Source organism: Syngnathus acus, chromosome 12 (assembly GCF_901709675.1).
Source record: "Syngnathus acus chromosome 12, fSynAcu1.2, whole genome shotgun sequence".
Classification (NCBI taxonomy): domain Eukaryota; kingdom Metazoa; phylum Chordata; class Actinopteri; order Syngnathiformes; family Syngnathidae; genus Syngnathus; species Syngnathus acus.
Window position 1 is genome coordinate 9141050 of NC_051097.1, and position 21686 is coordinate 9162735.

At 41.8% G+C, this 21686-nt stretch overlaps 3 protein-coding genes across 4 annotated transcripts; 2 read left to right on the forward strand and 1 right to left on the reverse strand.

The window, feature by feature from the left end:
- Positions 1–9647, forward strand: LOC119131332 (ras-GEF domain-containing family member 1B-B-like). Its single transcript, XM_037265674.1, has 13 exons — positions 1–225; positions 4219–4737; positions 4822–4944; positions 5256–5393; positions 5488–5703; positions 5948–6022; positions 7388–7480; positions 7557–7659; positions 8131–8210; positions 8315–8506; positions 8598–8721; positions 8850–8922; positions 9006–9647. The coding sequence occupies exons 2-13, from the start codon at positions 4225–4227 to the stop codon at positions 9037–9039; spliced, it is 1764 nt and encodes a 587-aa protein (XP_037121569.1). The 5' UTR covers positions 1–225; positions 4219–4224; the 3' UTR covers positions 9040–9647.
- Positions 9648–9765: 118 nt separating this feature from the next.
- antxr2b (ANTXR cell adhesion molecule 2b) lies at positions 9766–15173 on the reverse strand. Of its 2 annotated transcripts, XM_037265677.1 has the most exons (17): positions 14872–15172; positions 14476–14547; positions 14068–14139; positions 13889–13970; positions 13688–13792; positions 13534–13602; positions 12599–12679; positions 12466–12526; positions 12300–12395; positions 11759–11828; positions 11118–11196; positions 10938–11033; positions 10793–10846; positions 10434–10529; positions 10201–10374; positions 10036–10116; positions 9766–9896 (listed from the first exon to the last, which is right to left on the reverse strand). In XM_037265677.1, exons 1-17 carry the CDS (start codon positions 14994–14996, stop codon positions 9864–9866), a joined length of 1446 nt encoding a protein of 481 aa, XP_037121572.1. In that variant the 5' UTR covers positions 14997–15172; the 3' UTR covers positions 9766–9863. The 2 variants fall into 2 exon arrangements, with proteins under 2 accessions (XP_037121572.1, XP_037121573.1); XM_037265678.1 differs by lacking the exon at positions 10938–11033 and having other exon boundaries at positions 14872–15173.
- A 1529-nt stretch (positions 15174–16702) lies between these two features.
- Positions 16703–20396, forward strand: LOC119131364 (progestin and adipoQ receptor family member 3-like). Its single transcript, XM_037265738.1, has 7 exons — positions 16703–16863; positions 17578–17825; positions 17908–18070; positions 18333–18488; positions 18561–18758; positions 18934–19024; positions 19136–20396. Exons 2-7 carry the CDS (start codon positions 17656–17658, stop codon positions 19270–19272), a joined length of 915 nt encoding a protein of 304 aa, XP_037121633.1. The 5' UTR covers positions 16703–16863; positions 17578–17655; the 3' UTR covers positions 19273–20396.
- The last annotated feature ends 1290 nt before the right edge of the window (positions 20397–21686 follow it).

Consider the following 21686-nt stretch of genomic DNA (forward strand, 5'->3'; position numbering starts at 1 on the left):
GTCTCCACTGCTTGACATCGACTCAAATAACAGCAGAGGAGGAACTCAATGGAGCAGAGAAGAACGAGGATAACCTGATGAAAGACTTATCAGGACAGAACACGCCGTGCAGCTTTATCACCGTACGATAAGATATTCCAAGCAACTGTGCGGAAAGTACAAATAGTTAGACCTAATTTTGCACTCTGACCAACTTAACGGACGTTGAGTTGCATCACATCAGAGGTAAGCAGTTAACTTGTGCCATCATAATTATACTTAAATACATCAAGTATGTTTTCTTTTCAACTTCAGAATGCATTTTCTATGTGCTTTTATAAACATTGAATTCCTCTTTGCAGTCATAATTGCATTGGTCTTTTAAAGTACCCAAACTACAAGTCAACTTGTGTTATGCAAAGTATCAAAACTTTAGACGTTGGCGGAAAAGCCACGTGCTTCTTTTCTATGCACTTGTCCCATTTGTTATTACTTGTTTACCACAACGATGAGGCTATAATTAGGGTTGTAGTCGCACACAAACAAACATGCAAGCTCTCCAGCACCTGTGATGGGACTGTGGTTGCACAGCATGGCTTTTTTTTTTTTTTTTTTCTCTCCCTCACAAGCAGCACTGACTATACTGTGTTCTGACTCACAAGCCCATAATGTGGACCAGGCATGGTGCCCGTGTGTGTGTGTGTGTGTGTGGTTGTGTATGTGAGTGAGGCAGAGAATAACAGATTGCGTGTGCCTGCAGGGAAAAGAAATGGGGAGAATCAAAAGTGGTACTCCAGGCCAAGTTGGAGCCCTAAAAAAAAAATGCTTCCCCTCTTTTATTGTTGTTCCCTTTTTTTACTTTTCATCTCAGCCTACCTGACAGACTGCACTGAAACTCCTAAAATTAAACTCCAACACTTAATAATTTACATAAAGGTAGCCAGAAAGCATCCCTCGGTGCTCCACCTGGTCTAAAAATAATCATGTTTTGACTTTTTTTTTTTTTTAAAGTGACACATCCTTGCTCATTTTTCGAGTGTTTAATTTGTCATTCTTTTCGTGGGAGTGAGTGGGCAAAGGCCCACGTACAAAGCTTAAGTTTGTTATATCCTCGTAGGAGAGAAGATAATATGTCTTTATCCCTGCCTGAGTCGAGGTTAATACTGTACTAGCCTAACAAATCATTCAGTGTGTGCGTCTGTGTGTGTCTGTGTGTGTTCGATGAATAGAAAAAAGAATCCTCAACTCTAATCAGGATGAATTGGAGTCTCTGGAGTCTCCAGTTTGAGGTCTACTTTTTGTTCATCCACTCAGATGATGACGACATTGGAGCTCTGGTGGCTACTAAAGACGTCCCAAAAAAAAAAAAATCTTTGTGGGTGTTTGGAAGCAGATTCTTTCTCTACTATTCAGCTTAGTGAGAGGTGCAAAATATTAGAAGCATCTCTTATTATGTTGCAATACTAATAGAGTTCGCCTTGAGAAAAACAGGCGTCCCCTTTGCATGCCTGTTATTGTCCATAAATGCCAAAGGACACGAAGTCAAACCAGGTTTGATCAACCCGTGAGAAGTATTATGTGTGTCATCATATGAATAAAAAAAAACTCTCTCGCAAAGTCCGACCATCTTACGTAAGAGTTTTTTTTCCCAGCAGAGCGTTTTTGCGTCACGTAGGAGTTTTACTGGCTTTCATTGAAGGCAATTTACAGTTGAACCACCGAGCCAGCTGCTCATGCTTAACATCATAAAATCTAAATTGTAGCTGACCTTCGCCCCTCAGAGCGTGAGCTGGTCATATCTGCAAAATGAGTTTCGATAGGCATATCTTTCACAAATGCTTGTTTGTTTAAGGCCCTTTTGCAAACACAAGCTTGGCTTTTACAGTCGAGCAGGTCAGCGCGGATGATATATGCAAGGTTGATAATCTGTACAACGTGATGTGAAACCGATGCGAGCCTTCAAACGGCGTCACCCGGCCTGGCGGTGGCCAGTGTGTGAAAGCTGCTGTGTGTGTGCGATCTGCTCTGATCTCTTCCCGCGGGTCTTTGTGCAATTGTTAACACCATGACAGGACAGATAATACCGGCATTGTCGGAAGACCACCCCCCCTTCATCCTCCAGCCCCTCCCAGCCCTCCACATAGCTGGCTGTACCTTTTTTTTTTTTGTAAATCGCATAATGGGATTTGGATAGACTAGCGTGCTGAAGATCCAGGGATTGTTATCAAACTAAGTGCAGTAAAATCTGGCTGACACACACACAAAAACATCTAAATCTGAACTGGGTCATATTTCAGTCATTCATAGGGTAACATTAAAGTAAACGTATGAAAAAATATGCTTTGAACAATAGAACCTTTAAACAGGCTCGGGAGTGTTGATTTTATAACTCGAAAAGTTTGATGACCAAAAAATGGTCAAACTAGTGGCAGCAGTCGCATGCACCATTCTTGGCCATGAGATAGAGAAGATCCAAACTTTGGAACCATTTCACGCTTATCAAGGACGATAGGTTAATCGGCAAGTTACACAAGAGGCCAGTCAACTCCATACACTTGTTTGTTGACACCCATGTCACTCACCAGGCAGTCCAGGCCCCGCCTCTTAAAATCATACATACTCAAATGGGTACGTTGTAAACATAATCATAAATTATTTCATCCATATCGCTTCTCGACAACACCAAAAACATTCTCGCATCTACAAAGTTCATAAATAAGCCTCAAAACATGTAGAAACCAGAAAATCGTGTCGTGTTGTCAAAGCGTTTCTGCCAAACTCTTCACACACAATCTTGTTTAGATCATTTAGGAGATGATGATAGCCTGCAAGCTCCTTCTCAACTTCACATCTAACCTTTTGATGAACCGAGAGTACTACTTATTTTTTGGGCCTACGGAAAAGTTATTGTCTGTAGTGTCATCAAATTAAACGCTTCCAGATTAAAGGGCGAGTCCATTTAAAAAGTATGAATTAACGTAGTAAACAGAGCGCGTGTACCCTTGTGGGTTTTAGTTTCGGCATTTATTGTACTTTTATTCCCACATCAGAATTACTTATCAAAGGCCTTTTGGAGTTTAGGATCATAGCGAATGCTAACTTGAAATTATGTTTCCATAGTCATCATTAAGTTTTCCAACCTACAATTTAGTCGAAGATTCCAAGCTGCAATGTGGAAGTACTAAATTTCGCAGAGGTCAAGGTTTAAGGAATTCAGCTCCGAGTCGGAAGAGCCGCATTTTTTAGATGCCCCCCCCCCCAACCCCCCTTTACAAAGACGGTCACGACTCAGTGCACGCTTGGAAGGAGGAAAAAAAAGTCGATAATGTGTTTGACTCTCATGTGGGCTCGACTGGGCTTTGCCAGATGACGTCTTGTAAGTTGAGCGAGTCAGTTCAAGCCACGGTAATCTTTTAACTGGGTTAGGAGGATCGTAGGGTTCAGTAGACTAACTCCCGCCGAACTGGTTGGCACTGGCGTGGTTCCAAGCGTGCCTGCCTGGGAGAATGTGTGCAAGCAAGCAGGCAGAGCCTCCTCAGGCTGACCCCCTCCTCCATCCAACAAAAGCTCGGCGGGTTCTTGTGGGCTTTTGTTTTCCGACGGGCCGTATATGCGCATTGGTGTTTGAGGAATGCGGCGGCTTGATTTACACCGGCAGATGCTACTAAGGCAGGATGAGGATGGCTCCAGAGTTAAAGCACGCCCGGGTGGTGATTTAGGACCGGCTTACCTTGCTCCGATCCAATTATCTCCAATAAAATCGCTGCTGTCCCCAGATTGTTCGTCCGCCTGTTTGTTTTTCTTTTAAGCGAATAGACAAAAGTATGCCGGATCGAAAACGTGCCTTAAGCCAGAGTGAATTTCCACATGGGGTGTCTTCTCAAAGTTCAAAGCCGAAAGGAATGCAGGGGAGGAGGGCTGCAATTACGCGACTTAAGCGTAATTACTTTGACACACTTCTCAGGCTCCACTTTTGAGTGATCACCTTTCACCATATTTGCACAAGCGCCGCTTAAAGATTGACCACATTCCAGGCACGCTATTGTCAACAGGTTGCGCAAGAGAGGAATTTTAAGGAACATCTACACACAATTGGAAAACTAACCTAACCGCTGACAGCCTGGGAAATAATAGAATAAAAAAAGAGTAATAAAATAATAGAAAAGAATTTTTGTTTTAAAAATAATAATAAAAAATAAAATAAAAAAGAATGTTTTGTGTATTCTGGTCTCTCCGCAGCTGACCATGCCTCCCACCACCCCATACGCCGGAAAGTTCAGCACTTGCGGCCTTTACAGCAGCAGCAACAACAACAACTACCAGCAGCCACACAGCCCCTACCGCCACTGCGGCTCCGTTAAGAGCACCAAGGAAAGCATCTACAACGCAACGGAGAACCCCTATGACATACCGCACACTCACAGCACGTACTGCGGCGTAGCCGTGGACTCGCTAAGCCTCAAGGAGCGTCAGTACAGCGTCAGGAGCACCGTTTCGGACAAGCCGCACTCCTGCACGCAGCCTCACAGCCCGCGCCAGCATAACACGACTTGTCCCGCTCGGGTGCACCGCCAAACCAGCACCAGCAGCGGCAGCGAACTGTCCTGTCGCAGCAACGCCGGCGCCAAAAATCGCCTCTATGGACGGGCCATCACTGCCAGCTATGGGGAAATGTGTTACCACGACAACAGTTTGGTTTCGGCGTCTCTCGAGGCGCTGATCCAACATTTGGTCCCCACCGTGGACTACTACCCCGATGTAAGTCACGCTCGTTTATAAACGTACCTCCCCTTTAACATTTCACACCTCATTGTTTGTGTTCTGCGTCCTTGAAATGATCAGAGGTCGTACGTTTTCACCTTCCTGCTGAGCTCGCGCCTCTTCCTGCACCCCTACGAGCTGATGACGCGAGTTTGTCACCTGTGTGTGGAGCAGCAGCGGTCCGGAGACGCCCTGCTGGATAAGGTGGGCGGGTTATTTGCTCACACAAGTTGATGTTTGTCTCCGAATGGACGCCAGTTCCCACAATGTTGCCGTTGGAACAGATTTACGTTCTCGGCAGATCAGGTGTAAAAGTCACACACAGCGCACGGACTGTTTTAGAAACTTCACTTTATATTGGAAAAACATGGCACTGTTGGCGCCATCTAGAGGAGTGAAAAAAATACAAGTGAATCAAATTTGAAGCTTCATTTGCCCATCACTAAGAATCCCGATTTCGCCAAACAAGCGTACATGGGCAAAGCCATTTCTGACGTCACATGCCATTTGTCCAGATCCGTTTCGGCGAGGTGGCGCCCAAGCTGGTGCAGCTGCTGACGGAGTGGACCGAGACCTTCCCGTATGACTTCAGGGACGAGCGGATGATGCGTTGTCTCAAGGACATGACGCACCACGTGGCCAGAGGGGACGAGGTTTGTGCCACGTTTTTGCCCTAACCCAACGTCACCTCCAAAATGCTGGAATAACGTTTTTAATTGCGCACATTTATTTCATCGTTCCCACCAGTACTCGTGGCGAGCCATGCAGCAGATGACCCAGCGCTTGATAAAACGCCTGTCTGCCCTCGGCCAATACGAGGAGGCGGTGGCCGCCTTGAGCGTCGTGGCGACCGAGCGTCCCGCCTCCCTGAAGAGCAAAAGAGAATCGGCGCTGCGAAGCGATGTACTGAGCGTGTGCGATGACCCCTTCGTCCTCGCTCAACAGCTCACACACATTGAACTGGTAAGCACGTTTTGGTGGTCTTTTGTGTGGGTAGTTTGAGATTTACAAGCCTGTGTGTGTTTAGTTGTAGCTTTTAGTTCATGTTTATTTACATTTTCTCTCAAAACAAAGCTTTATTTGTCTTGTGGCTGTTTTAAAAAGGTTTCCAGGACTTTTTTTTGTGGTTATCCTTGAATTGAAAAGTATAAACATTTGGTTTTTGTTCAGCAACCCCCTCCATGTTTTTTTTTTCTCCACTTCACAGGACAGGCTGAGTTTTATCGGTCCGGAGGAGTTTATCCAGACCTTTGCCTTGAAGGACCCCCTGGAGAACCACAAGGTAGCCTGTCGTGTGTGCTGACTGTTGTCGTGTCGTACGGCTGCGGGCAAAAACAAATCCACACAAAGCAGACACATTATAACCACACTCTAGTGGGTGTTTTTTTTTTTTTTTTAAAGTAGCGACGTACTGCATGTGGTTTGCTAGGTTTGTAATTAACATCAAATAAAGCAAACAATTTTTTTTTTATTTTCTATTTTTGTTTTTGGCTTTGCATTTAATTTGGAGAGAGAAATGGCTTCAGAAACCACATGAAGCCTCCTCCTGGCTGCCGAGTGTGAATTTTGTTCCACTTGTTTTCATTTGAAGTACTTTTTGAAAGCACATCAAACCCAAATTGGAAAGCGCTTCCCTGTTGCGTGTCTGACGTGCGAGCGAGTCAGCTGAAAGCTTGCCTTGCAGTCAGCGTCAGAGCGGACCGGCGCTCTATCATTTTGCGTCGGGCACCTTGCCAGTTATACAAGGCCATTTTATACGAGGGTTAGTATCAGGAAGAGTCGCCAGGTATAGCAGTCAGGCGCTGTTGTGTAAGCAAGTCCAGGATTACATCACCAAGGCCAAGAGGTTTTACTGCTTTATTTTTTATTATTTTATTTTTATTACCATATTTGTGCGTATTGGCGGAGCTAAGATTAGGGAGGGGGAGTAAAGATATCTCAGTGGGTCTGCAAAATACATATTTTCTTTACAAACCATAAATATTCTTCAAAAGAATTTGGGGAAACATGCCTATTATGTTTCCTTCTGGGATGGGTGGAAATCTTGAAAAAAATCCCAGGAAAAAAAAAAAAAAAAAATCAGAAAATACCCCAAAGTCAATTAACTGGGGCCCCCTCTCGCACCGCCACTGCGTTGATCAGTAATGGGAATAGAATACAATGTAGAGTGTTCCCAATTCATTTTCATGAAAGGAAAAAGCCATTACTAGGATTTTGAGCTTTTCTTTGAAACATAACTGTACCCTTTTACGTGAAAGCAAATTGATTCCCCCCGACAAACACGCCATCTGAGCCAGATGATGCAAAGGCAGATGCAAATGAGATGTGGGAAAAAAAACTCAGCAGCCACGTCAGAGATTTCATTGTGTAGGAGAGCTCGTGTGGGAGTGAGGGCTCTCAAGATCCTGTCCACTAGGAAGTGACAGATAGGCAGGCAGCCTGTCTTGGTTGTTTATAATTAACACAGGCAAGATGAAAAAAAAAAATCATGACGTTCAACTTAGCCTAGCCAATATTTGTATTTGCTTCAGAAAACCAACACATAGGAATACAGGGTTTTAAATTTAATTTAATGCAAACACCAGGCAACCCATAGTTATTAATCTGTGTTGTTTATTTCATATTTATTTTTGGGGTTGTTTTTCAGGGTTTCTTCCGAAAGCGCAAGACCAGCAACTTAGAGACGTACGTGAACTGGTTCAACCGACTGAGTTATCTAGTGGCCACCGAAATCTGTATGGTACGTTCATCGTCCACTTGTGATGCTTATCGTTTTTTTTTAGTCTTTTGGTTAATTCGGTGCTCTTCCATTCCAGCCGGTGAAAAAGAAACAACGAGCGCGGATCATCGAGTTCTTCATCGACGTGGCGCAGGAGTGTTTCAACATTGGCAACTTTAACTCGCTCATGGCAATCATCAGTGAGTATTTAGAGCAACTTTGGAAAGGTTGTCACGTTTCAAGGATCAACAGGAAGTCGGGGCGGCCATTTTGCACGCTTACTGATTATTAACCTGCAGGCTAGCTTCGGTCGATCTGATTAGCCTTTCAAGCAACATCCATTTGACCCCAATGTTGTGCTTGTTTCCGCTGATCCAAACAAAGCGGGCACAAGACCACCTCAGGGTGGGATTTGTTTTTAAATAAGCCACCATTGCCATGACAGAGTTCACTTTGTTGCAATGGCCGCTCGAGTGCCAAAGGCTTATCAACAGAAGGTCTTTCCCTCTGGTCCATCTTTGCGCGATTTATAATTTAGAGCTGTGAAATGGCAGCTTTTGTAAAAGGAGATTTTTCCGACTTGGCAGTTGGACACGGTTGCGTAGCATTGTTGCTCAAAACAAAACCAGAGATGAACTAAATCTGATCTTTTTTTTTTTGTGGCGTCTCAGCTGGGATGAACATGAGTCCCGTCGCCAGACTGAAAAAGACTTGGAGTAAAGTCAACACTGACAAGTTTGAAATTCTCGAGGTGAGAAAACCCACACGCACGCACTAAAATGTCATCCTCGGCCGTCCCACTGCGCTGTTACATTAAAACGCTAATCATGTCTCATGCGTCTGTCCTCAATTCAGCACCAGATGGACCCGTCCAGCAACTTTAGCAACTATCGCACCGCGCTCCGCGGCGCCACCCAGAGGTCCGAAACCGCGCACAGCGTCCAAGAGAAGATCGTCATTCCTTTCTTCAGCCTGCTCATTAAAGATATCTACTTCTTGAACGAAGGCTGTGCGAGCAGGCTACCCAACGGACACATCAACTTTGAGGTTGGTAATGTCATACCGCCCCCTTGTGGTAAACTAAATACTTAATGGTGACTCAATCTAAACTCGCACTAATTTGCTTCCTTGCTTTCAGAAACTTTGGGAGCTGGCCAAGCAGGTGAGCGAATTCCTGGTGTGGCGTCAGGTGATTTGCCCGTTTGACCGAGACCGCAGAATCCTCCAGTATCTCGTCACCACGCCGATTTTTGCCGAAGATGGTCAGTCACTCTTCTGTTTAATTTATTTCTTTGTGCTGAACACATTAGTGTTTTTGGGTACTTTTAAAAATATATATGTTGTATAAAATATTTAATTAACTATTTTGTCCGGTGATTTGTGTGTGCAGAGCTTCATCTGGCCTCTTACGAGAGCGAAGGGCCGGAGAACAACATGGAGAAGGACAGTCGCCGATCGCTCCGGTGAGTTCGCACACCCACACACGTACAAACAGTCAAACCCGCCACTTTGACCTTCATAACTTTTTTTTTTCCTTCTTCCATAGATCCTCCCTGTTGCATCGAGAGAACCGGTCATGAAGACAATCTCCTCCACTTTGCAGGGTGTAAATAAACACGTCGACTAGCATGTTAAAGCTACATGGCCATAAATATACATTCCCTGGGTCAGACCTGGAAAAGCTGAGTGTGCATTTTCTCAGACTTTCACAACGGCAATCTGATATGTATGATAAGAGCCCTCCTATGCTGAAGGATTTAACTTTGTGTGTTTTTATGCCCTTTGTGGCAATCTGTGTTTTGGTGAACCAGTCGCGTGACGTCATACAAGCTAAACAATGCACTTGCATTTTCATCCGTGTGTTTTCGAACTGGATTTATTTGACTTCCTACAGTGTTATTTGTATTTTCTATCCAAAAAGTATAACAATGAATGTTTATTTCTTTATGTAGTCACCATGCTGGTTTGTTTTTTGTTTATTTTATATTCTGACACACCAGCTAAGCTTTTATAGAAGTGTGTTTGTGGAGCACAGCTTTAAGACTTAATAGGAAACAAGTCATCGTCACTTTTCATGAGAAAGTGATCAATCTATCGATTTGTTTATATTAAAAAGCTCATTTAATGTTCTGGATGTTTTATAAAATGTTTTTCATGTGCTTTGTTCAAATTTCTTGTCTATGGTACTCGTATTGAATCATTTGTGAAAAGACAATTATATATATATTTTTTCCCAAATAAACAAAAGAACAAACTATGAGTGCTTTTGTTTGGCAAAGAAATAAGTGAGAGAAATTACACCAGGATAAATGTAAAGAAATTTGATAAATATTTACATTTTGTCACACAAGATTATATGGCAGGTGTCTTTGGTCTAAACTAGTAATGCTGCAAAATTTCCGTCTCAGTGAACTCGAGTGAAGTTGATGCAGCGGCCCTGTGGACAATAAAGATCAATGAGGTAAAAGTTTATAAATATGAAAGGGTTTTTACAAACAAAAATATACATAAATTCAAATGATGCAGAAGAAACTTGTGAATTTCTTCAGTGGATTGCAAACTACCGAAAATGTCACCTTGTCATGAGGAGTTGGTCTCATAATTGCCACTCTGTCGTACTGCCGTCTCAACAACGCCAACAATGCATCAAAACGCCCCTGATGGTCACAATTAAAACCCAAACACTCATTCAACTCAAGAATTTAATAATCGGACGGTGACAATGACCGCCGATGTCTCACCTTGATGGGCGTGTACCATTTGGGCTCTGGCAGGGAATTGTAAACAGGCGGCGGCCTTGGCGGTGGTCGAGGGATAACATCCTCCTCCACTTCATCCGGCATGGTGACCACGGCGTTCTTGGCTTTCTCCAGCCTTGAGCCTTCCTCTGTGGAGCCCTTCAGCCCCCAGCGCACCTATACATGCATACGTGACGTTACAAAAGTCTACACACCCTTGCTCAAATACCAATCACCTCCATGCGTTTGATTCCACCGGGGCCTCTCCCACCATAGTAAGATGCGTCCACTGTGGGCCACTTGTGTTTGGGGAACAAATCTTCCTCTTGCTCCTAAACAATCAAAACAGTAGAAATAAAACAAATAAAAACTACTCACAGCGTATTATTATACTTTAGTGTTTCTCTTTTAGTACCAATAATTATTGTCCGCTAACGAGCAATTTTGAATACTACACTTGCAGTACCAATAATAGTCGATAGGTGTCAGTGTTTCCTTCGTTGCAAGAGCCGCAGAAAGCCCTCAAAAACGTTACTAATCACGCAATTTATCTTTATTATGTGTTTAATTCTTTTCTTCCTTGTGGTCTACTCACAAGTAAAGGAGGGGGAGGAGGGGGAGGGCGAGAGGGCGGTGGGTCTCGAATCACCTGCAGTGAGGAAAAACCAAAAGTCACTTCCCAATGTGTTTCTTGGCTTAACAGATTTGTGCTTTAAAAAAAAAAAAACATATGCACTCACCACGGTGCAACACAGAGGCCAAAACCACCAAAGTAGACCAAAAACCAGCAACAGCAAAAGAGCCAGCAGCAGCCACAACACCCAGAATCCATTTGACTGTGACATAAACACCAAAAATAGAAATCGTATAAATATATATATTGTTTTTTTATCGATGTGTACTCTAAGACAGATACTCACACAGTTTGTGGCTTCGATGACGATGGGAGCAGATATGTACGACTGCCCGTTGTTTAAACTGACCAGCACCTCAACTGCTCTACAAAAACAGATGTTTTATTGTATTCTTTTTTTAAACACACCTCTCACCCAATAAACACTATTCATTTTCCAAAATTTCTCTTTTGAACATAAAATGTAAATATATATATTTGCGCTTTTCTTAAACCGCCTCGTTCAATGTCCCGAATAGCCTGAACAAGATCTAGTCCCATTCGCTACTGTTAGTCCAATTGTATGCTCGGCAATAAAAAACCTCTTTAGTATTATGCAACTTGGTGACCTTGCCAGCTTCCTACCCCATTTGTGTCACAAAAAACTGACTCATCGAGAAAAGGAAGGCGTTTGCATTGTTAAGCTCTCATTATAATTTCCTTGTTTGGTGATAAAGTGGACGCCCGGTTGAGAAATTGTGAGTTAGCCAAGAGTGAGCGCAGAGTATGTGTGAACTGAGGTCAACATGATTTGCAGGTTGTTTTAAATTACACATTGTTAAAAGGTATTAAAACATGAATGCATATTTTTACTCTAGGCAACTCATAAATACAAATGAGGTGATGTCATAAAAAGGAGATCACAGATTTGTATGTATGCGTACTTACTGTCCGACTTCTTGCAGAACAGGGGCAGGACACAGAAGATAACCTTCTCTCACTAGTGTTGCCTTCTGGCCTTGGACGTAAACAACCAAGAAAATGTCACTTTGCATGCTTATTCCATTTCAGCTTTTGTCTAAATTCTGTCAGCCGTTTGTAGTTTCTATTTGCTGTGATTGTTGGGATATTAAAATGAAATAAACAAGAAGATAAGTAAGATCCAGTCATGTGTTGTCATGTTCTGTTTTCATGAACTATTCCAAATAGTCTCCATCCTTAGTTTCATCCTCCCTCCCTCCCTCCCTCCTCCCCCCCAGGCTCATAATGCCTCCTCTGTTCTCCGGCTCAAGTCGATAAAAAGCAACTACTGTTGGAATCTCTTTGGCAGCATAGAGCTCTGCACATAATATAATTTTATCGATTCAATCACTACGGAAAAGGACCAGGCTACTTCCAAATTTGGTTGCTTAGCAACCACTGTCATAAAAGTCGAGTGGGCCCGCTTTGACATATCCATAAATCTGCATTTAAAGCACATTTTACTCACTGTATGCGTCTTGACCGACCGTGAGGAAGCAAAGAACGTTTTCTGTCCTCTTTGCTCCACTGAAGCCGCTTCCTCTCAGCACCACATTGAAAGATTCTGCAGATAAACACAGGTAGTGTCCTCATGTGATTTTACTACGGACTCATCACACATTTATTTAACATACCATTCACGCAAACACTTGACGGTTCTATTGTGAAGATTTCAGAACAGGACTGCTTCAGGATCTGAGCGGAGAAGCAGATCTGGTTAAAAATTGTTTTCAACGGGAATGGTTTGCACCACCGATCAAAGCTCACCGAGCTGACGACATCTTTGAGGGCGTGAAAGCCCGACAACACCGGGAAGACTTGCTGGGCACCGTCGGCAATTTCAGCAAGCTGCAAACGTAAGGCCGTTAGCTCAAAATGTATAGTGTTTATGTTTCAGCAATTACTCAGTGGCTGATTTTTATCGCCAGCAGCATTTATGGAGGAAAACGACACGAGAAGCTTTCATCTCCTGCTTGACAGGAAACTCGTCTGGCTTTATTTAATTAGAGCACTCTAATGACTTCCTCCTCGAAAGCCACGAAGCACTCTGGGCATGGCAACGTTATTTACAGAAGATGTTGTAAAGTCACGAATTCAGTAAATATTGTATTTGTTTAAAAAAACAAAACATTTATCAGCTGTAATCATGAATAAAGCTAGCTGAGCAAGCAGTTTATGGTCATTATTTTGTGCTTCAATGCCCCATTGATATAGCGCTCCTTCTGGTGTGCACGACTTGGCCACCAGGGGGCAGTGTAATACAGACATAATACTACAAAGCAGACTGAGTATTCTCAAATATTATAAATTTATTACAAATTTTCCGCAGAGGATAAAGATCTGTCTGTCTGCTTGTGTTTCTGCACCGTTTATGTTCAATTATCCAAAACTACCATGACATCAATGTCCGTTTTATTAGGACATCAACGGTGCTTTACGAGTATTCAACACAATCCTTTCATCTATGTAGTCATTGGCACTCGTATCGAATCTATCAAAGGCACAGGGAGAACCCCAAGTCCAAACATTTTGCTTAACAGAATGTTTTTACAAAACCCCGCCATTCTTGAGCTTAAAAGCTTTGCTTACGTTTTTCATTCATCTTGTAGTGCCTCAACTGACCAGGCAAAAACACAGACACACGCCGAGGAGACAAATAAACCTCTCGGTGAGGGGGTGAGTGAAAACATCAGAGCGACTACCTGCTTGTGGTCAAAGTCCATAACGCCCACACAGTACACACGGGCTCCAAAACCTCGAGCTTTGTCAGCCTGGATGAAACACAACAAGAACAAGAACAAAATGTAAAAAATATACACAAAAATAAATAAAATAGTGCATTTAATACTGTGTCACCTCCTCCACGCTCAGCTCAAAGGGGAAAACTTCTAACTTGCCATCAGTCAGAACAATAATGATGCTGCGGGACGGCGTCGTTTGCATCTCCATCTGCTCCGACACCTGCCGAAAAGCCAAATGTGCTTCTACGTGATTTTTCGCTTTTAAAAACTTCTCAAGGATGCTTCCTTCCGAAAATAAACAATAGTGCATACGTACTGCTTTCAAACCTTCATGCATGTACGTTTCACCCGCTGGCTTGATTTGGCTCAGTTTACCCAAACCTTCGTTTATCTTGGTCCTGGGAATCCAGAACAGTGATAAGAGGGCAGTTTCTGTTTAATCTGGTTATCTATCTAGCGCTTTCCCGTTTTGGGAAGAAGACGAGGAGGAAGTACCTGTCTCCGGTTAATGGAAGGATTACCACCGCTTGGGCTGAAAAGACAATGTAGGACACTCTCATCCTGGGACTGAAATAAATACATACAGAAGATCAGAGAGATGGGGAAAAAAACCTCACAGGAAACCTTCAGCATGGCCAGTAAGACTCCCAGTGTCTTTGCTGACTATCATGAAGTCAACACCACTTCCACATCTGGCTGAGTGTTATGAGTTTATATTTAGTAGCCTGTTATCAAACCCTAAAGATATCACACACACACTCTCCAGCATTAATCAGAAGGCTTGTCTGAGATGTCAACTTCCCTAAATAGCTTTGCCCTACTTTTTTTTTTGCACTCCTGTTTGTGTTGTGCTTTTAAGACCTTTAATAAAAGTTGTCTCCAGCTTTAAGTCCTCTCACCCACCTGACAAACTTGTTGGTGAGTTGCTCCACAAAGCCAAAGATCTCATGCCAGTGTCCTGACACACTGCCTGACCTGCAAATATAATCAGCATTGCGTTTTGTAGCCATCAATTTTCTGTTGCGCTTGTTGTCATGACGTCATTAATGAGCGGAACACATATTTTGATTTACAATTTTAAATCTTCATTAAATGAACGAGCAGGTTTTTTTTTTTTTTATGTCAGAGGAAGCCAGAATTAACCAGGGCTGCAAAAGTCTGTTTATTTTTAGAGTAAAGTTCAAATTAAGGGTAAATGATAGTTGCAGAGGAGCAGCAGGGAACAAGCAAATTAAACACAACCATACAAGGACAAAGAACAGTCAGTAAGCTGCATGTCACCACGCTCATACATCTCACCTGTCCAAAACAAAATAAACATCGAATGCACCATTGCAAGACTCTTCTTCTCCGTCCGTCAACGTTGAGTTAACCAAAACAGCCGTAAAAAAAAGAATTGTGCAGAATATCCATAAACGACCCATAATCCACTCACAGAGTGTTTTACTGGCAGAAGCACGATGATGTGTTAAGAATATATTTCATCTTCATGGAGGGCTTCATGATTCCGAGCGGTGGTGCGTTCAAGTGCTTCACATCCTGCAACTCACATACTGGACACATTGAGGATTATCAATCCGTTGTTGTCTGAAGCATGTGGTCCCACCCGAACAGCACCACCCTCTGTGCATTTCAAAATTAAAGCATTGCTAGGTTACATTACAAAACAAGCATTTGCTTTGTGCTTTAATTCTGCCCAACCACGCTGGTAATATCATGTGACAAGTGAGACAATTTATTATTTTTATTCTGTTCTGGTTTTAATTACAATCACTGCCCCCCAAAAATCTCTACTGTACACCATTTACAGATAATGCATGTTTGTGATACTTGCAGTGTTGAAATAATGAGATACTGCAATTAATAATTTTTTTAAATCGTTACAAAAAACAAAAAACGTGGGAGGGACAAAAAAAAAAAAAGGTCACTTTGCTTTTATTGTGAAAGAAACGCCATCACATATCCTCTTTTACTTGTCAACATCTCTAAAGCTCTAAGAAGCCAAAACAGTTGGCACTATTAGTAGCATAAATAGTCAATGACTGGGACAGGAAATATGCACAGCATGGCAGGAGACTTATCTGAGCTGCTTAATACAACAACTACATTTGTCATACATTATTACAGCTATATTTAGAATACAAATATGTAAGCTATGCAGTAGATGGCATCTTATTCACCTCAATGGAAAATTCATGTAGCATCTGTTCTTGATGATTAGAATGTCCTAATAATAATTCGGATTAAGACAAAACACCAAACAAATGCATGATGTTCTTGCAAAGGCCAAACAAGTTGTTTTATTGAGCATGAAATCATTAATCATTTTTATCCCCTGAGATGCGTTGACCGCCTTTGCTGACCTTTCTTGGTGATCAACGACGGCAAAAAAATGATCTTGAGAAGACAGAAAATGGCCCTGCCCGCATTATATATTTTTTAGAAATGATAAGCGTGTTTCTTTACGCATGAACATTCAGAGAGCATGAAGTCATGACGTGAAACAATACATACCAATGTCATTTTGTCAGGAAATTGAATCTTTGCCTGATGCAGTATCCCCTTGGAGACGTCTGTTTTTACTTCGCGTGATCCTTCTTTTGTTTGTGGGTGTAACCAGCACATTGCAGGCCACTAGCCCACATTACATACAATATAACTTTGAAACAACCTATTGCACATCTGTTCTGACAAAAATCAACTCAAGATCTCAGAGGCCCACTAGGAGTTTAATTTCATCCTTTATAGGGCAGCCGTTGATTTTATTTTGGAGTGTTAGTTTTATGAGTTTTAAAGGGATGTGAGCCGTTGTTAAGCGACTTCAGATGTTTATTAAAAAAAAAAAGTGTGGCGTACACAGCAATTACAGAGTAACCAAACAATTTCACAAATTTTACTAAATGCAAATGCAGGATATTGTATTTTTTTCTGTGACCAAAAGAGGGTGGCGTGTTCCTTATTCAGCTTTGGTTTGTAAATCAACTGGAAACTGCTTAAACCACATCCCCAAATGTGACGTTTTCTTTAACGATCACCAATGTAAAGAATGGACTGCGGGTGAAATACTTCCGCTTGGCCCGAAGGGGGCGGTAGAGCGCTGTGCCATTGTTTACTATGAATCCAAAAAGAAAACAGGCTTTTTACTTGCTGACGTTGCGGACGCTATTTTGTGCGCGTTATTGAGCAATTCTGATCCACTTGGAAGGAGAAACGCGAGCGGTGTGACATATCAGCGAGATCATGACTGCGTCGGGAGATCACCGACTGTGACACGGGGACTAGCGGTCACTGGTCAGTATGTTTTCAATCAATTTAGCTGCCCTAAATAACGCCTGTCAATGTATTACGTTAAGGATAATCGGTTCGATCGGAGCGTGTACATTTTCTAGTGATTCACACACGTTTAGAGGAGAACTATACGTCAAAGGATTCATCTATATCGCGTCATGATTAAATCTTCCACGTTTTCTTTTAATGTTGGCAGCGTCCGCAGTGACCACAATTATATATTACACGATTGTCATTCAAAATGATTTGTCATGCTGGACGTTTATTATACAACATATAACATAACATATAGTTCGTGGTGCATTCAACTTGCTATATTTTTGCATTATTGTGTGCAAATTTGGTTCGAGATACATTCCTCCATCTATGATGTGCAACATATAATATATATATATATAATAAATAAATAATTGTGTCATTAAAAAAAGAGCGAAACGAAGATCATTCGTTTTAAAACGTGTTCCACCGATAATGTAATCTATAATCTACACAACGATATAACTATAAATAAAATATTTGACAGTGCAAGTCAAACAACTGAGATACACCCTTGATTCACACTACACCCTTCTTAAAACTGGAATGTGGCTGAACCAATCACATTCAAGTTCAGAGTAAATGGGAGTCAGTAGACATTTGCAACCTGCAAGTACAAACTTTGTTTCACTTTTTTCACATGCATGTGTTAAATGTTAAGTGTGTCTCTTTTCTTGTCAGGTTCACATTCCTGCAACCCCCCCCCCCCCCCACCCACCCAAACCAGCTTCATTTGAGGGCTAAAAAGCAAAGATCGGGATGAAAATGACGCATTACGTCGAGCTGGGCAGTTATCCGGAATGGCCTATGCGCATCCCGCAGAAGATAAGACTGTACACCTTTGAACAACTTCCCATGTACCTCAGGGAGAACCCCTATATCACAGACGGCTATCGGGCCCACCTGCCTTCCAAGCTCTGCCTGAGGAGGTGAGCTTAATATGAAATGCTACACAATCTTAACAAAAATAAATCAATAACAATCCTCTCTGTTTTTTGTCCCCCTCTCAAGTATTTTCATTTTATCCAATGAGACTGTGAACATCTGGAGCCACCTGTTAGGCTTCATTCTCTTCTTCTCTCTGGCTGTCAACGACGCTGTGAAGGTCTTGCCGGCTTCGGGAGCCGTCAAAGAGGACTATGTCATCTACGCTATAGGACTGTTTTGCTTCCAGGTAAGCTAGATGTTGCATTTCTGTGCCGTGAAACAATATTGTAATTCAGGAAATTCACGTTTTTGAAAACAGGTTGAGTTCACTCATCCCGATCAGGTCTGAAACCAGTTTGTATTGTGTTTTAATGCCTGACAGAGGTGTGGTTTTGTAGTTGACTCAATGCAGCTCAATGTGGAAGCAGTTGGTCTTAACTTTAGACTACTTTGTTTGCTAGATACCACTTCTGACCATTCCGCATTTGTGCCCCCCCCTCCCCTTACAGGCGTGCATGTTGTGCTCCGTGGGCTATCATATGTTCTTATGCCATCGATCGGAGAAGATGAGCCGTCGCTTTCTAGCGTTGGACTACGCGGGCATCTCTGTCGGCATCTTAGGCTGTTACGTGCCCGGCATCTTCTACTCCTTCTATTGCAATGCTGTATGTGCCATTTTGCATTTCCGCCATCTCCGATAGCTTTCTTTTATCTAATTTATCGTCTTGTTTCATCAGTTTTGGCGGCAGGTTTATTCGCTGACTGTGCTGGCTATGATTCTGTTGGTGTTCGGCGCTCAGTTCCATCCGAGGTACATGAGCGCTGAATGGCGCTGCATCAGGGTGTCCATCTTCTTTGGCGTGGCCGTTATCGGGGTGGTTCCGACCTGCCACTGGGTGTGGCTCAATGGGGGTTTCAACTGCCACATTGTTAAGGTGAGGAAAGCGTCATCACATCAAAACTGGAGATCAGCACTTGTGTTTCTGTTACATACCGCTAGAGGGAGCCAGTGTACCATGAGTACACTAATAAGTCATTTAGAATCGTTTTTTTTCCTCAGCTGGTCTCAGCGCTTTTTTCAATGCAACATGACTTTTGCCATTTATGCAGATGTTCCTGCCTCGTTTAATTGTCATGTACCTCATCGGAGCCGCTGCCTTCGTATTCTACATTACCAAGATGCCTGAGCGATGCTTTCCTGGTGAGTCTGGTTCACTCCATTTTTGTCATTTAATATCATACATGAGTTTTTGGCATTTAAAAAAAAAGTGACTACTATCAAAAGTATTTCTGGTTCATGTCGTTTTCTCAGGCCACGTGAACTACATCGGCGCCAGTCATCAACTGTGGCACGTTCTGGTGGTTGCGATGCTTTACTGGTGGCATCAAACCGCCGTGGACATTATGCAATTCCGGCACAGCCAACCTTGCCCCCCGAGAACGCAATGACAAAGATCAATCGACTTGAGTGTACAACCAATTCCTGTTTTTTTTTGTTGTTTTTTTAAAAACACTGAATCTGTTTACATTTGGTCAATACGAACAAGCATGTCCACCAGAGCCAATATGTGTCAGTAGAAAGTCTGTTGAAGACAACAACAGGCAGTATGTCAGTGGAAGTCTCTATTTATAGTATAAATATAGTATTAACATGAACCAGTTGTATTTTTACTCCGCTAGATGGCCCTGTTGATTTAAATACAAGGGTTTAAGAAATGCAAGTCAGTGCTATCTGGAGGAGTAAAAAAAAAAAAAGGTTGAAGCAGCAAGCTTCATTTTCCCCATCACTAATTTATACTAGATAGAAACTTAATTTAAAGTTTTCTTATCGACAATTATCTGATGCTTGGTTGAGAAGACATTTGCATGTTTGGCTCTCGGGACAGAAAAATAATCAGGAGCTTTTTATTGAACAAAGTGTCACTGTGGATGACACGGTGCACATGGCTTCCTCAAGTGTTTGAAAGTATGGTGGTGGAGGTGAGGCATGGGATATTTTAGCATGCTATTTATTAAGAATGACTGGTGGATGTAACTGATGCACAAATTGAAACAATCAACCACCTTGCTGTAATAAGTTTGGTTGAGAGGGATGATATATTTCAGATTTTCAGGAATCAGCACCATTCTTTTACCACAAACTGTTTTTGCAATGTGAAATGTATGCAGGTAGCAAAGCACTACAAATGTACGTTTTTTCAAACTTACAAATACAACTGCAGGTCAAAAGTAATCGCCCCCCCCCAAGCTTGTAAAGCAAACTATGCATGGCATACATATTTTTCTATAATTGTGCAGGCCATCTTTATGTATATATAATAATCTAATGTGTGAATTGGGCCAGTGTGAAATCTGTTTTTCGTTGTTATACTTGTTGTACTTCATTTGCCTTCTACCAGAACAAATGTATGCATAGTCCATGCACTGATTTGGTTTTTGCACGACAATGCAGCTACAGTATAATTTTGTTTCAATGTTTTTCCATTTTTATTCTGAGAATGCTGATTTGTATTGTGAAGCACTGTAACTTGACTTTAAAATTTTATTAAATTTTGTCAGGGCCATAAAATCTATTTTGAATGACTTTCAAATTGCTTTTCACGTTTTGAAAAGCCAAAGAACATTCCACAAGTTAAGAGCTTGTCATTCCTAATTTGAACAATAGAGGGCAGTGTTGATTCTTTGCACGTTTTGAAAAACCAAAGAACATTCCACGAGTTAGAGCTTGTTATTCCTAATTTGAACAACAGAGGGCAGTGTTGTTGCGCATTGAGAATCTCCTCTTTTACAGACATAATAAAAAAAAAACTAACCATATTTGGTCAGTCACAAAAAAACAAACACTAAGTAACGAAGGCCCCTTGAAAGTTACACAACATGTAGATGTGTAACTTAGCACTAAATAATTACAAGAGATTCTGTTACATTACATCCCGATGTTTAACAAGACACACTGACGAGAGTTTAAGAAGTAATTTTGTTGGGAAATAGCGTCTTGGAAGATGGGTGGATGTCACACATAACTTTGTTACTGTTAGTGTGACATATACTAAACTATAAATACTAAAAATACTTTTTGCATAGTAGTCAACTTGTCAAACCAAATGACTCATTACCCCGAATTATATTTATATTCAGGGAGTCCTAAAAGTCACCCCCGCATAATTTGTTAGTCAAAAGATTGACGTGAAAGCCAAAACAAACAAAAAAAAGAATCAAAACGTGCTCCATAACTACAACATCCTGCAAAAGACACAATCTGGCGACGACAAAGAAGAACAATGAGTAAGGGCAGGGCTTTTAAAGCTGGTGTGCTCCTCCAGCAAACAATCTGCAGGTGAGTGGCACAGGTGGCTCAAATTATTTATTATTAATTCTTTTATTAAATTATTATTGGGACGTCCCAATCGATATACACAAAAAGACCCAAACACAAAAATGACATTTCGCTCAAATTAGATTTCAATAATTCCCAACTGTACCCCTGTTGACAATTTTTTAAATTTAATTTGGGGGGTTATCAAATCAGTTTATTTACATAAAAATATGCAAAAGCATAAATCAGCTTTGAATAGCTTTGTTGAGAATTTTGTTGAGAGACCCAGTTGAGAGTTTAAACCATTTAAGAAATGATTTTTAGTTTCTCTGGTAATAATTGGCTTTGGTTAAATCATTACGGGTAGACTTTGGTCACCTGGATTGGTGTGATTAATGACATGTCAACCAAAGGTCCAAACTAATTCTTTGGAGATGGTGTAATTGTCGCCATCTTGATTTGGCTGTTGGTGAAATGTTGCCAACTAGCCAATTAAATAAGAAATCAGACATTAAAAGCAATATAATCGCTTTTCATTGCTAAGTAG